Below are 14986 nucleotides of genomic sequence, written 5' to 3' on the forward strand. Positions count from 1 at the left end.
TTTTCATATAACTCATGAAATGACACATATTAAAGTATATCTATTATGCTATTTTATTTGTTAATTGCTTCAGCATCCAAACCATTCTATTAGGTAAGGCTACAATTTTTCTGAAAGAGCCAGCTAATGGTATAAGGAAGAAATCAATAATGAAAAGATTCTATTTCTCATGCAACTTAGTGTTCATCATATGGTGGCAAAAAAATGAAATTGGACCTATAAGAAAGTCAATTTGAATTTTTAGATATAGTAGCTACTTTATATTTGTAAACATAATAAATAAAATTAAATTCAATTCCACTCAATGAAAATTCATTTAAAACTTACTGTGAGCCAAATATCATGCGAATCCTAAACAACTTAATGTTAATATAATGAAAATGAACAAGTAACAATCAATTCCTAAGAAAATTCATTAGTAAAATCAGAAGACTCACACGGATGGTTTTTAGCTAGAGTATTAAATTTATTTATAACTATGAGCCATTTTTCCCTAGTTAGACCTATTAGCTACAAGCACCTTTATACTGGGTGGGAAAGAATAAAAATAATAGAAAATAAAATATCCACCAGAATACACAAAGTAAGTAAAATCTAATAACACAATTGTCAGGAAAAGAATCACAGAAAAAGTAATCATTTAAGATAGAGATTATATTTTGATGAAAATAACGAGAACATAATTAAAACCAAAAAAGCTGATATAGAGTATTCTTATTAGAAAGAAAAATACAGCATTTTGTTCTGTGATCCTTTCTTGTTGCTTTTCAGTATTTACTGACCTGGTCAAAGACACTGAATGTGGGCTAGCAAAACAGAAAATATGATATGGGGAAAAAAAGTTAAGGTTCAATTAAAATAAATAATACATGTCAAATATTTAAAAAGAAAAGCAGAACTTTGAAAATAACAGGGAAAAACGCCTACCTTCATTGGAATATTTGTAATAGTAGTTGAAGCCAAGTCGAAATGCTGCTGTACTAAAATATTTAATTTGGTAGCAAGATGCCGTCCTGCACGAACACTATGAACTTCGCTGGTCAAAACAGGCGACAACTACAGAAAAGTATTAAAAAAAATAACCCACAAAACATTAATACTTTGTAACCTGGGGTTAAATATTTTACTTTAACAAATAAAAATTAAGTGTTTTTACTTTTTAGAATTTGGAAAAATAAAAAGGTCCATAAGTTAACCATGATCACTATTTTAGCAATAAATTTTCATGCATTCATTCATTCAACAGACAGGTAGTAAGCAGAACTTACTATATTATATGCCAGAAACTGTGTGAACTACTGGAGGATACAGCAGTGAACAAAGGCCCTGTCCTCTTGAAACCTGGAGTGGAGTAGTCTTTGATTTAAATATATATTTTACTTTATAATCTTTTACTTCTATTTATCTATATGCAAAACGGATTTGAAGTGGCCCAGAGAAATACTGTAGAAAAAAATAACTCATTTTATGGAGAGGACAAACCCTTGCAGATAAAACTACTCATTCATTATAGGGGCCAGCCTGGTAGCAAAGTGGTTAAGTTCGCATGCTCCACTTCGATGGCCCAGGGTTTGTGGGTTCAGATCACGGGTGTGGACCTATATACTGCTCATCAACCAGTGCTGTGGCAGCATCCTACATATAAAAGAGACGAAGATTGGCACAGATGTTAGCTCAGCAACAATCTTCCTCAAGCAAAAAGAGAAAGATTGGCAAAACATGTCAGCTCAGGGCCAATCTCTCACGAAAAAAACACAACAAACAAAAAACTACTTCTTATAAAGAATGTGGAAATCACCACAAACATTATATTTTGTCACCAATAAATGCGATAAGGCAGCCAAAAGTAATTTATAACAAGGTAACACACAATTTTACTCATTCCAGGGTAAAAATATTTATTGTAAATAAATTTTTTAGTTATCACAAAGTAAAGCCAACATTGCCACATTATCAAAAGAGGTAGAAAAGAGTTAACAAAAAATGGGCTTACGCTGGAAACCACGCAAGACTCAATGAGATAATGACTTAAAAATACCACATAACTATAAAATATTCATAAACTAAGGTAATAACTTCACGTTTATATTAAATAAAGCTAAATGAAAAATGAGAGCATAAGAACATATATGTTTAACATAATTATATAAATACATATATCTACATTTCTAATCACAGACCAATGATGGAGAACATTATGTGATATAAATCCTTTCAACAATCAACAGACTCGTCTTTTCCTTTAAAATTGTTCACATTTATTTAAAAAGTAAAACCAAGGCTGGAAATTAGGTTTTTTCCCGCTCTGGAAGGGTGAAATTAATTTCTTTGTTATTGGAATATATTTTTGTTAAAGAGTGTATTGCTCTTCTAATGAGAAAAAAAGATTTTTACAGAATAAAAAGTCATTACAGCAGCTGAAATCTATTACAGTAATTGAAATTTTCGGAACAATACAAATTATGCATGGTTTTGCAACACATTTAATTAAAATAAATGTCAGCAGGAAAGTAAACAGAAAACACTAAATAAATCTACAATTATAACCTAAAGAACCAATCTGGTGTTTCGCCATACAGGTTGTTTTGAAAGTTCTAAGTATTGTCTTGGCAGAAAATGTTGGTAATATCATCATTTTAATGCTAACCATTCATAAGCATTTACTATTAATAACTAACAATGATCTTTTCTTCCATTACTTCTGTACTTACCTCTTTTTTAGGACGATCAGATACAAGGCTGTCTTCACCAACTGGGTAGGTGTGGATCAAGACCAGCTCACACTTCTGAATCTGCATGAGACTTAAAGAGAAACTTTTCACTTAGAATATAACATATACTATGTAAAGAATCCAGGCAGGTGAACTACTAGAAATTTAGTATACTAAAGCACTGTATTGCTATTATACTCAGATACTACTTTTAACACAAAAGCTAGATATTTAGAAAGACCGTATAATTGCTGTACTTGCATGAACATTTAATAAATAATTTATATGAATTTAATTCAAACGCAAAAATGATAATTTTCTGTGTGTTTGAAGGCCAAAGGAAATTTTTTTTTTAAACAAGGCCTTTAATAATCTGAATGAGATGGCTGAACACATATATCCTAGCCTTTTGTGTGTGTGTGTGAGGAAGACTGGCCCTGAGCTAACATTCATACCAATCTTCCTCTGTTTCATGTGGGATGCCGCCACAGCACGGCTTGATGGGCGGTGCTAGGTCTGCACCTGAGATCTGAACCTGCAAACCCTGGGCCACTGAAGCAGAGTGCACGAACTCAACGACTATGCCACTGAGCTGGCCCCAGGGACAATTCTTATAATTAGGTATAATTTTCAGTAGGTAATTGCCACAGAGAAAACGAATATATTGTGTCTCAGCTTCCCTTTTACTAATGTTTTTTAAGGACAAAATCAGGCAATACAAACCATTACCTATAATTAGTTATTTCAAAGAATACAGGATTTGTAATGCTAAAACGTTTCCCCAACTCTTTATTTTGAAATTTCCAAACTGACAGAAAAGTTGAAAGAAAAGTACGATTCAATGAACACCCAAAAATCCTTAACCTAGATTCACTGTTAGCTATATCTGATTTCTCCATACATACCTAAATAGATGTATACTTTTTTTCACTAAGTCATTTGAGAATAAGTTGCAGAGGAAATGATACCTCATTCCTAAATACTTCAGCATGCTTCTCCTAGTGGCGATATCCTACTCATTAACAACAATACCAGTACTCCACCTAAGAACATTAATAACAGCTCAACCTACTATAGACTCCACATTGCAACTGCCCCATACACGTCTTTAATAGCTTTTTTCTTTTTAAAAAATTCCTACAATGCAATTAGTTGCTATGTTTTGATTTAGTACATGCTGAATAATGCCACCAAAAATTTACTCATTTTACAAATTTGCAACAGAGTAGGACAGTAAGCCAACAAAACAAATACACATTATAAATTTATATATTATTTTATCCTTCTGATCATCTTTCCTGTGAAAAAAAGGAAAATTTTAAAGTGAAAGGAAAAAGTTTAATTTGTAGGGCCAGTAGAGAATTCAAGGAAATGCTAGTGATTACTACTCAAATTACTGGAATAATTATAATGAAATACATAGGACTATAAAATGGAATATTTATTTCATTTATGGATTATACTCACTGATCTGAATTAGCAGCAAGCTTGTTATGCTCGTGAATTGTTTCCTGGACACAGTCCTCAAGCATTCGCACATGGCTATCACTATGGCATACGGAAGATGGAACAAACTTAGAATAAACAGTAAGAGAAAAAAATAAACCCCCCATTCAGCTGTAGTAGCTTGTTACAGGCACTTAAAGTTACTTCAGCAAGGACTGTCTTTAGTGTCCTCGTTCATAATACCAAACAACCAGATGAAAAACTAGTGAAAAAAAAGTCAAATTCACCTATGTGGTGACAATCTAAAGAGTTTTCACTGAGATGAGTCTTTATTTTAGAATTGGATAAACACAGCTTCAATATTAGAGGGGCCACTTGCAATATGCTTAAATGCTAACATGCTGTTTCTGCTTTTTTAAATAAAAACCACAATAGGACATTAAAATTCCCTCAGTGAAAGAATTACTTTGATTAATGTCTCACCTTTTTGCATTAGTAATGCAAATTATTCGTCCTCTATTTCCAACGCGTTCTGCATTCTCCATTAGCAGAGTACGAGCCTCATGTTGGTATTCTGTAATTTTACACAGGGTTTCCACTGCTGCAACGAGGCCATGCAGAATACTGCAGCATTCTGGATCTGCCCGTGGATTAGGAGGCCCAACAGCAGCCAATGCTGCCATTAGCTAAGTAAAAGGGAAAACAATTACGTTGACAAGAGCGTGCACAAGTCAGATGAAAGCATCACAAGAAAGAAAACTAAAGACTAATGTATCTTTTATGGACACAAATATCCTCAACAGAATACTAGCAAACCAAATCCAGCAACGTATAAAAGAATTATACAACATGACCAAGTGGGACTTATCCCAGGAATGCAAAGTTGATTAAAAAATCAATTAATGTAAATATTGTATGAAGAGAATAAAAAAAACCCCACATGATCATCACCATAAACACATATAAAGCATTTGACAAAATCTGAGATCCTTTCATAATAAAACACCCAACAACCTAGAAATAGAAGGGAACTTCCCCAAGCAGATAAAAGGCATCTATGAAAAACCAACAGATAACATCATACTTAATGGTGAAGACTGGATGTGTTCCCTCTAAGATCAGAAACAGAAGAAGGATGCCCACGCTCACCACTTCTATTCGACACTGTACTGGAAGTTCTAGCCAGAGCAATTAGGACAAAAAAAGAAGTAAAAGGAATCTAGGTTGGAAAGGAAGAAGTAAAGCCATCTCTACATTGCAGACAACATGATCTTGCATGTAGAAAATCCTAAGAAATTCATTAAAAAACTGAGAGGGGCTGGCCCCATGGCATAGTGGTTAAGGTCAGCATGCTCCACTTTGGTGGCCTGGCTTCATGGGTTGGGATCCTGGGTGTGGACCTACACCACTCATCAGCCACGCTGTGGCTCCAACCCATATACAAACAGAAGATGACTGGCACAGATGTTAACTCAGGGGTAATCTTTCTCAAGCGAAAAAATAAAAAAGAAGGATATTGGCAACAGATGTTAATGCAGGGTGAATCTTCCTCAGGAAAAAAAAAATTAGAAATAATAAACAATTTCGCAAGGTTGCAGGATACACAATCAATACACAAAAACCAATCATACTGCTATACACTTGGAATGAACAAACCAAAAATGAAATTAAGAAAACAATTTCATTTACAACAGCACCAAAAAGAATAATATACTTAGGAATAAATTTAACAAAAGAAATACCATTCTTACACTCTGAGAACTACAAAATATTGTTGAAAGAAATTAAAGATATAAATGAATGGAAAACATCCCATGTTATGGTTCGGAAGACTTACTATCGTTAAAATGGCAATATTCCTCAAGTTGAACTACAGATTAAGCATGATACATCAGAACCCCAGCTGACTTCTTTGAAGAAATTGACAAGCTGATTCTAAGATTCATATGGAATTGCAAGGAACCCAGAATAGCCAAAACAATCTTGAAAAGAACAAGGTAAGAGGGCTTTACTTTGTGTCTGCATAAGGATACTCTCGAAGAACCTGTCAAAAACTAACAGTGGTAGAGATAAACAGTGATGTGCTGGTAAACCAGCTCTCCAAAGGGGGAAAAAAGCTCTAATTTGTAGTTTGCCACTATCAATGCTTAAACACTCCCACTACGGCCGATTTCAAGCACTGACAGTGAAGTTGGCAGGAGATGCACACAGTCGGCTCTTGCAAGTTGCTATGAGCAGGCTCCAGCACCCCACTAACTGGTACAGGGGATGCGTGGGAAGCTTCAAAGTTTACCTTTTACTTACACACACACACACGCATGTGTGTACGTATGTATATATGTAAGTTTTATTTTTAAGTTACATGGGTATTACTTATTCACAAAAAGTAATCAAAAAAGAAAGATTACTGTGTATAAATGACTATGATAAAGTCCCTGGTACACAGGAGAAGCTTAATAAAAAGTAGCTTTTTAGGGGAGGAGTGTTGTGGTCCTGGAGAAAGCAGAAGAAAGAACATGTAACTTTTGGAGTCAGACAAATATAGACTGAAATTGGGCTCTGCCTATAACACCGTGTGACCTGATCAATCTCTCCTGGCCCTTTTCCTCTAATCTAAAAGTGAAAACAATAATAGAACCCGGCCCACACCAGTCTGATACTTTCAAACTTCAGTTAACTTAGCCAACAAAAACAAGACCCAAACTCCTGAAGTCTGACAATTTTTCTGTAAGGAAATTTAAGATGTATAGGACAGAGTTATGTGCTACAATGGAAAGAACCCTGGACCCAGGTACATAAGTCGAACAACCTCTGACCACTACGGGCCTCAGTTTCTGCACTTGCACAATGAAGGAGTTGAAGCAGAAGATGTCTACTATCCTTCCAGCCCAAACATTCTTCAACCAATCTACTTAACTGTTACTCATGGTTATTCACAATAATTTGGGAAAGGAGTGACATGGATAACTAAAGTTAAACATTAAATGGGTTAACATAGACAAAATTATACCTAATTTATACAAAATGCCAATCATTTTACATCATTTCAAACACCAGTGATTTGCTAGATAGTTGCCTTCACCACTGGAGTTTCCCCTTCTGTTCACGATCTAAAAGTAATGAGTGCGACATAATGTGCCTTCACCTTCAGAGAGCAGAGGGAAGTGGTAATTCTCTTATCATCAGTATACTTTCTATTATCAAATGCATACTTTTTACTGCACTGCAGAGGTGCAGTAAAGAAAATCTATACAAATTTGCACTTAGTTTTTTTCATACACAACTAGAGAGACTTCAGGCTTCTTTCACAGCACCTCTTGAAAGAAATAAAGCAGAATACATGCCATTTCAAAAAGACATTACAGAGGGAATATATGGAATGCTTAATATGATTTTTTCAAATAATGAAAGAAGAAAGAACATTCTGGAGTGATATAAATGCAAAGCCAAGCCAATAAAAGCCTACTCCTTGAGTTATCCAAAAGAATGAAAGGTTAGATATGTTTACATATTATAAAATTAATCACGACATTTTAAGACTAAACACTGTGATAAACACATTTTCTTTAGAAGTGTTCTATTTAAAATACGCTTGAATGGGATTATTTCCACTGAAGGGCATCCATTAACAGAAAAATTTTAACATGAAATAATTCAAATAATGTAGTATTTCACTAATGCCTGTCTTTCATGTTCATATTCATCAGTGAAGAACCTAGTAGACTGAGATCTTCTATCTAACTAAACCAAGGCAAAGAACATAACCTGCCACAGTCAGTATCCTTAGATAAATAATGTTCAAAAAGCATAAACTTGGATTGAGCATGGGTTTATTTCTACTCCCTCCTAAAATTCCACTAAAACTGTAGTAAAGAAATTTAATTTTAAAAAGCATAAACCAAAGGGGGAAAAACCCATAAATGCATAAAGATGAAGAGAATAGAGGAGGTGACAACAGCAAAAAAAAGATGTCAAAAGAATGTATTAAAATGGATGGTGGAATGGTAATGGGCTTGGTTGGATGAAGAAAGCTGAAATCTAAGTGCCTACAGGGAGGAAAAAGGCAAGATGATATGTGCTTCAGCATCTGGAAGTTCAGGAACTGGAGGGATCATGTACCACACAAAGCAGGGATGAGGCAAGACCCTGAAAACTATGAATGACTTGAAGTCAGTATAAAGAGCAACTGGATTCCCAGACCTTACTCATACCCTACCCATGTAAGTGACTACCCCTCCTCAATGCCCCCAGATACAGAATCACATTCATCGGAGGAAGTGAGCTAGAAAGGTACCAAGCATGGATACCACAGAGCATAGTACAGTGTAAGGGTACGATAATGGACCAGTGCTGCCCAACAGAACTTTCTGTGATGATGGAAATGTTCTACGTGTGCGCTATCCAATACAGTAGCCATTATGCACATGTGGCCTACTGATCGTCTGAAACATGGCTAACGCTACAGAGAAAGTGAATCTTTTTAATTGTATTTAATTTTAATTAATTTAAATTTAAATAGTAGCTATTTAATAGCTAACAGGAGCTACATATGGCTAGTAGCTACTACATTGGACAGCATAGTACTAGACTAAAACCAGAAAGATTGAGTCAAAGTCTGCCTACTGGATGGGGGAACCTACCCTCTCCCCTGGCTCCCAGAAGGCTGACAACCAAGTTTACAGCATCCAGGTAGAAGAGTGGAAGATCTTCTCTGGAGACCATGAACAGCACCAGAGAGATGATCTGTCCATTCTGACATCTGAAGGCCCCCCAGTGAAAACAATTAGATTAAACCACAGTGAAGCCCAGTCAGCACTAGCTATTCCACAACAAGGAGATCCTCTAATCTGCTGTTTAGCGCCTTGCTTTTAATAAAGTTGCATGGCTAAATATCAATGGCATTTAAGAAAAGCCTCAACATGAAAAGAATTCTGAGAACACCGCCCTCTGGTGTACTGGTTAAGTTCACACACCCTGCTTCTGGTGGCCCGGAGTTTGATGGTTCGAATCTTGGGTGCGGACCTACGTACCGCTTATCAAGCCATGCTGTGGCAGGCGTCCCACATATAAAATAGAGGAAGATGGGCACAGATGTTAGCTCAGGGCCAATCTTCCTCAGCAAAAAGAGGAGGATTGGTGGCAGATGTTAGCTCAGGACTAATCCTCCTCAAAAAAAAAAGAAAGAAAAAAAACTTCAAATAAACTATTATTAATACCTTCAGATTAAAAATTACACCCATAAAACAAGAAAATGATATGACAAAATGGACATAATTCGAGCATAAGTAAGAGTTCTTGGAAATTAAAAATATGATCAAATAATAAATTGTATATAAGGATTAAAAGAAAATAGGTAAAAGGCTTAGAAAGTAGAACAACAAGAGGACCAGTGAGGGGCCGGCCTGGTGGCACGGTGGTTAAGTTCGCATGTTCTGCTTTGTTGGCCCAGGGTTCGCCGGTTCGGATCCCGGGTGCGGACATGGCACTGCTTGGAAAGCCATGCTGTGGTAGGCGTCCCACATATAAAGTAGAGGAAGATGGGCACGGATGTGAGCTCAGGGCTGGTCCTCCTCAGCAAAAAGAGGAGGATTGGCAGCAGATGTTAGCTCAGGGCTAATCTTCCTCAAAAAAAAAAAGAGGACCAATGAGAAAAAGAATAAGGAATTTAATTCAGTAGGTCCAACATCCCACTAAACGGGATTCCAGTAAGAAGCAGAACACAGAGATAAGAACATTACCAAAGAAACAATACAGGGAAATCTTCCTGAAAAATACAAGGCCTAGCTCAACCAACACCAAGGGACATCATGGAGAAATTTCAGACCATAAAGGGGGAAAGAAAAGATTCAAAAAGGTTTCAGAGAGAAATTATGAGGAAAAACTATATTAGACTTCTCAACAACACTAGAAGCTATAAAACAGTGGAAGAGCGTCCTCAGAATTTTGAGGAAAAAGTCGTTTCCAACTCGAAATTTCTATATCCCAGGTATTAATAAAGTGTAACGTAAGTTACAAGAATTCTGGAGGTAATACTCTACCAAAACAAGAGATTCCACAGAGAAAAAGAGGAAAAAAACTGGGATCTGAAAAATAGGGAGAGGTGAGGATGACAGCAGTGCGCTGGGCCCAGAAGCAGCCAGTTCAAAGGGAACAGAAGACTGTGCTCCGAGAAGTTTTGTAAGGAAAAAAAAAAAATCAAACTACTAAATTTCTACTACATTCATGATTAAAATATTGAGAAGTTTTGTAGACACATGAGGAAAAGCAGCAACAGATAACACAGAAAACTATACAAATTAAGAAAAAAAGGAAACGATAAACTCTAGGAATAAACAAAAAGTTGTACAAGAAAGGAAATAAAATATAAGTCAAATTGTTACGCTGTACACCTTAAAACTTATACAGTGCTGTATGTCAATTATATTTCAATAAAACCTTAAAAAAAAAGAAAGGAAATAATCACATATACTACTTGGCTTAGCAGTGAGTAACACTTTATACAGACCTTATAATGCAAACACAGAATTTTGAATTAACCAAAAATTCCCATATAACAACACTGAGAAAATGAGGGAAGGGAAGAAGGAATATAAAAGGTAAATCCTCATTGACAATGATGATAAGTAAAGTTTAAATTGAGAACTCTATAAATAGCAGTAAAAACATGTTATTTAGAAACACAGAAGTAAATACTAGGTGACCCAAAAAGTTGAAAGTCTGCTTCTAGGAAGTGGGGAAAGACTGGAATGGAGATAGCTCTTTTTCTTTTAGTATCAGTTGGTGTTTTAAAACTACGTACAAATACTATATTGATAAAAAAAAACTTAACTATTTTTTAAGAAAGTATTACCACATTCAGATAATTTTTTAAAATGGCCACAGCTCAAAACCTAACCATACCTCCTGCAAATTTTGGTCTTCTTGAGTCCAAGAATTTAAAACATGTGCTCCGGAGTCACTCACAATGAAATTCACCTAATAGATTTTAAAGAAATAATTAGTATTCAACTCTAATTCCACTCAATCACATCATATTTAAAATAATATGCAGTCTCCAGCACTGATTTGAAGATTGACTCATTCATTCACTCATTTCATAGTTAGAGAATGCCTATTACATGCCAGCCATTATTCCTGGCACTAGGGATATGGGAACATAGCGATGAATAAAACAGTTCTGTTACTCACAATGTGGGGAAAGCCAGGGGTGGGGGATAGGGGGAAAACAGAGGGCAGTGCAGGGAAAATACAAATAAATAAGTGAACAAGATAACTTCAGAGAGTGATAAATGCTTTGAAAAAGAAGTTGGTTAGCTACTTTAGGTTGAGAGGTCAAAGAAGGGCTCTCTACAGAAGTGGCACCTGAGGGGAACCCAAAATGGCTCAAAGAAACCAGCCATGGACAGAGCTGTGTGTAGAGAATTCCAGGTACAGCAAACAGCAACTGTAAAGGCCTCTAAGTGTGAACCCTCAAAAGAGTGAAGGGCAGGGCAGGCAGAGGGGCAGGAGACAAACTCAGAGAAACAGGCAGCAGCCATACCACATAATCATTGAGAGCCAAAATGATTGATTTGGACTTCATTCTAAATTTTAAAGTAAAATTCAAACAAAAAAATACTACCAAGTAAGATGACATGCACAGCAAGGATATATCAGAAAATATATCAAATGATGACTATGTTCCCTTTTGGGAGGAGGGTGAGATTATTTCTTTCCCCTGGACTACATGATCTAATCCATGATCTTTTTTCATAATATCTACGAAATACTAGTTTTGCTTCCCCAGCAAGCTTAATTAAGTAGCCTTCCTTCCTAAGGCCTATCTGACAGGGACATATTTTACTAGCCACCTTATTTACATTCTCTCACTGAAATCTTACAATCACCATAGGAAGTAGGTGTTACGCTTACACGGGAGGAAACTGAGGCTTTGAGAGATAAAGCAGTATGATCAAGGTCACACTGCTGGTAGCTTATGATGCCAAGATTTGAACCAAAGCCTGTGCCCTATATCACTACATTATCCTTCCTCTCATATACTTTCTTTTAACCCAACATAATGCACAATTTACAAAGGAACTAAATTTTAATCTGGAACACATCTTTACGTATAACATTAGACTATGTTCAGCCTTACTGTTACTGCCCTGCCTGTGCCAGTCTAAGAATTGGTTAGGTTCCAGTCTAGGCTGCTCCAAATGAGAGACAAAGCAAATTATCCACTTGTGGCTAACCAAATGAATTTCTCAAAATAAACCAGTTGAGATTCTGAAACCTGAAGATAATTTGCATTCTTGAAATTTCTATCAATCTTCAATTTCTCTTCTTATTGACAAAAACAATTTCTGCTTAGCATTCTTAAGAGCAGTTCTTTCTGATATGGCCAAATCCTGCAGCAGTACAGCACACATTCAGTAAAACCATAAGCACTCAGCCTGCTTAGGTTCAAATTCTGGTTCTGCCTCTAACTATGTGACTCAGGACAAGTTTCTTCTCTTTACCTCAGTCTCTGCATCTCCAACAGGGCAATAATAAATAAGGCTGATAGTCAGATGCTACAAACCAGTACATTCTGACAAACTGCTTAGAGCCGACAACCCTTCTGCTTAGGCTGGCAGCAGTTTTCAACGGTCAGTGCCTGTTGCATCTGGTTATTATATACTTTGAATTTTATCCCAGTAAATCATAGTCGCTACCTCATAGGACTTTTGTGAGAATTAAAAGAGTTAATAAATATGAAGCACTTTGGAACAGGCCTGGCACATATAAATGCTCCATAATTGTTAGTTGTTGTTATTGTTGCTGGCCCTAACTAAATACATATAACATATTAATCCCAAAAGAGAAGTCTATATACCATATTTTTAAAATAGCAAAGAGTTGCAAGTCAAATCTATAGTAAATTCATATATAAAAAATATAACAGGCAGTTAAGTACATCCCCCAAATCATGATTTTGCTTATACTTCGTACTCACCAGCTTTCTGAAAGGAAATATATCATACATTATTCTACAATATTCCATGGAAGATTCTACTGAGCAAGTCCACAATGATTTAGATATAGGGGCCAAAGGGATGATTCCTTGGGTTCTATTCTTCACCAGCATATCAAACTCGACATGCTGTCTGCATGATTCTGCCATGTAAGGGCAGTGATCCACAACGAATACTGTTTTATGAGATTCCGAAAAAATCTTCATTTTGTTTTACCCTGTAAGGGATAAAATATATTAGCCAAATGTCTTATACATAATATTTTAATATCTTAAATTATTTCTAATTAATGTATCTTTTTTCACAAGAAGATTTGGTAGGGAACATGAATAACGAGTATTCAAAGAAATTTATCCAACAAAGAGCAAGATTTAATGAGGTCATCACCAGAAAGTAACTATCAATTCAAGGGATGAGCTACACCATATTAAACTGTCACTCCACCAACCACAGGCAAAATTACAGTCCACACATATTTTTTTGTTTTTTGAATGAACTGAAAATTGTCAGAAGAAAATATTTTTCCAAATAACTGTACTTGATTGGCTTACATAATAACAAATATAATAAACGACAAATACTCTTCAAATAAACTTTTGATGATCCTTTCTAATTGACATCAAACACATATAAACCCCCAAACTAACCCAAGTCAGATTTGGGCTTCCCTCCAAAAAGTCTCAAGACTTCTGAAAAAAAGGGGAGTGGGGAGGAAGGGAGAATTAACAGGAAAGAGGAGTGACAGCAAAAGTAAGGCCCAGAACAGAAGAAATATCTCCTAAGACAGCTACGTATCAGATCTTCCCATCAGGATAAGGACTTGAAATTCACACTCTCCCCCTTCCTTAGCTTCTGAAACACCATAGTAATTTATCACGTACAATAGAAAAACTTAGTTGCTACCGGCACACTGTTGGGGAGGAGCAACTTTTAAAACTTTTTCTTATAGAAACTCCCTTGCTTCGCTAATAAAATCTTATCCAGAATAGACAATCCACATTCAAAAAGCACATGGTAAGCAGAGCAAAAGTGTTCATCAAAACGAACTGAATTTTTACGATCCAGCTATTTTCTTCTCCTGTTTTCAAACGCATTTCCCCTTCATGCAAAACTCTTGAGAAAACTAGACACACTGCTGGAGGGTGAGGGGTGGAAAGTACAAGGTGAGTGGATACGGAAGACCTCAAGATCGAGGTTCGCTTACTTTCGTGCCTGGTCCTGCAGTGAAAACGAACAGAGGCTATGGACCACAGCCACTCTGGAAAAGGCTGGCTGGGTGGGAAGGGTCAGCGCACAATCAGGAATGTCTGGTACCAAAGACAGGGGACTATGCTTTCCCCGCTCATCTCCTAGCACACCGGTCCTTCCCAAGCTTCCTAAATGTAGGAGCGCGCGCGCGTGCGCATGAACAGAAACACCCACACACTCAGACTTGCGCGTGCGCAAAGACTCTTCGACAGCCCCGCCAAGCTGCCCTTCCCCCTCCGTGGGCTAGACGCCCAGGTCGCTAAACAGGAAGAGGGCGGAACCAAGGGAAAAAATGCCTCCGACCATCAAGATTATTCTCCCCGTTGATTTTCCCAATCACTCATTGGGAAGATTGATCCGGGCAACCTAAGAGCCTTCCCAACAGCGAAGTACCAACCATAGCACCAGCTAAACCAGCCACGGCCAGTGACGCGCCAGACCCTCCCACCCGATCTCCCCTTCTCGGTTTCTCCACCCTGGGCCAGTTTCCCTAGAGAAACTCGCGAGACTTTGCGAGAGGCCAAGCAAAAGCCTGAGCGTAGATTAACGGGGAGGGACGAGGAAGGGACCCCGCCCCCACCTCTT

General features: G+C 36.8%; 1 protein-coding gene across 4 annotated transcripts in view; it reads right to left on the reverse strand.

The window, feature by feature from the left end:
• Window positions 1-14903, reverse strand: part of INTS13 (integrator complex subunit 13) — a 29863-nt gene extending 14960 nt beyond the window's left edge. Inside the window, exons 1-7 of one of the 4 annotated variants that reach the window (XM_014846861.3) lie at window positions 14358-14903; window positions 13135-13370; window positions 11058-11132; window positions 4641-4843; window positions 4179-4259; window positions 2712-2802; window positions 928-1056 (exon numbers count right to left, since the gene is read on the reverse strand). In XM_014846861.3, the coding sequence (XP_014702347.1) occupies window positions 928-1056; window positions 2712-2802; window positions 4179-4259; window positions 4641-4843; window positions 11058-11132; window positions 13135-13359 (804 nt within the window). In that variant the 5' untranslated portion in view covers window positions 13360-13370; window positions 14358-14903. The remainder of the gene's footprint in view (window positions 1-927; window positions 1057-2711; window positions 2803-4178; window positions 4260-4640; window positions 4844-11057; window positions 11133-13134; window positions 13371-14357) is intronic. The other 3 variants (XM_014846860.3, XM_070494595.1, XM_044775249.2) reach the window with 3 other exon arrangements.
• Between the last annotated feature and the right edge of the window lie 83 nt (window positions 14904-14986).

This window comes from Equus asinus, chromosome 22 (assembly GCF_041296235.1).
Source record: "Equus asinus isolate D_3611 breed Donkey chromosome 22, EquAss-T2T_v2, whole genome shotgun sequence".
NCBI classification, from domain to species: Eukaryota; Metazoa; Chordata; class Mammalia; order Perissodactyla; family Equidae; genus Equus; species Equus asinus.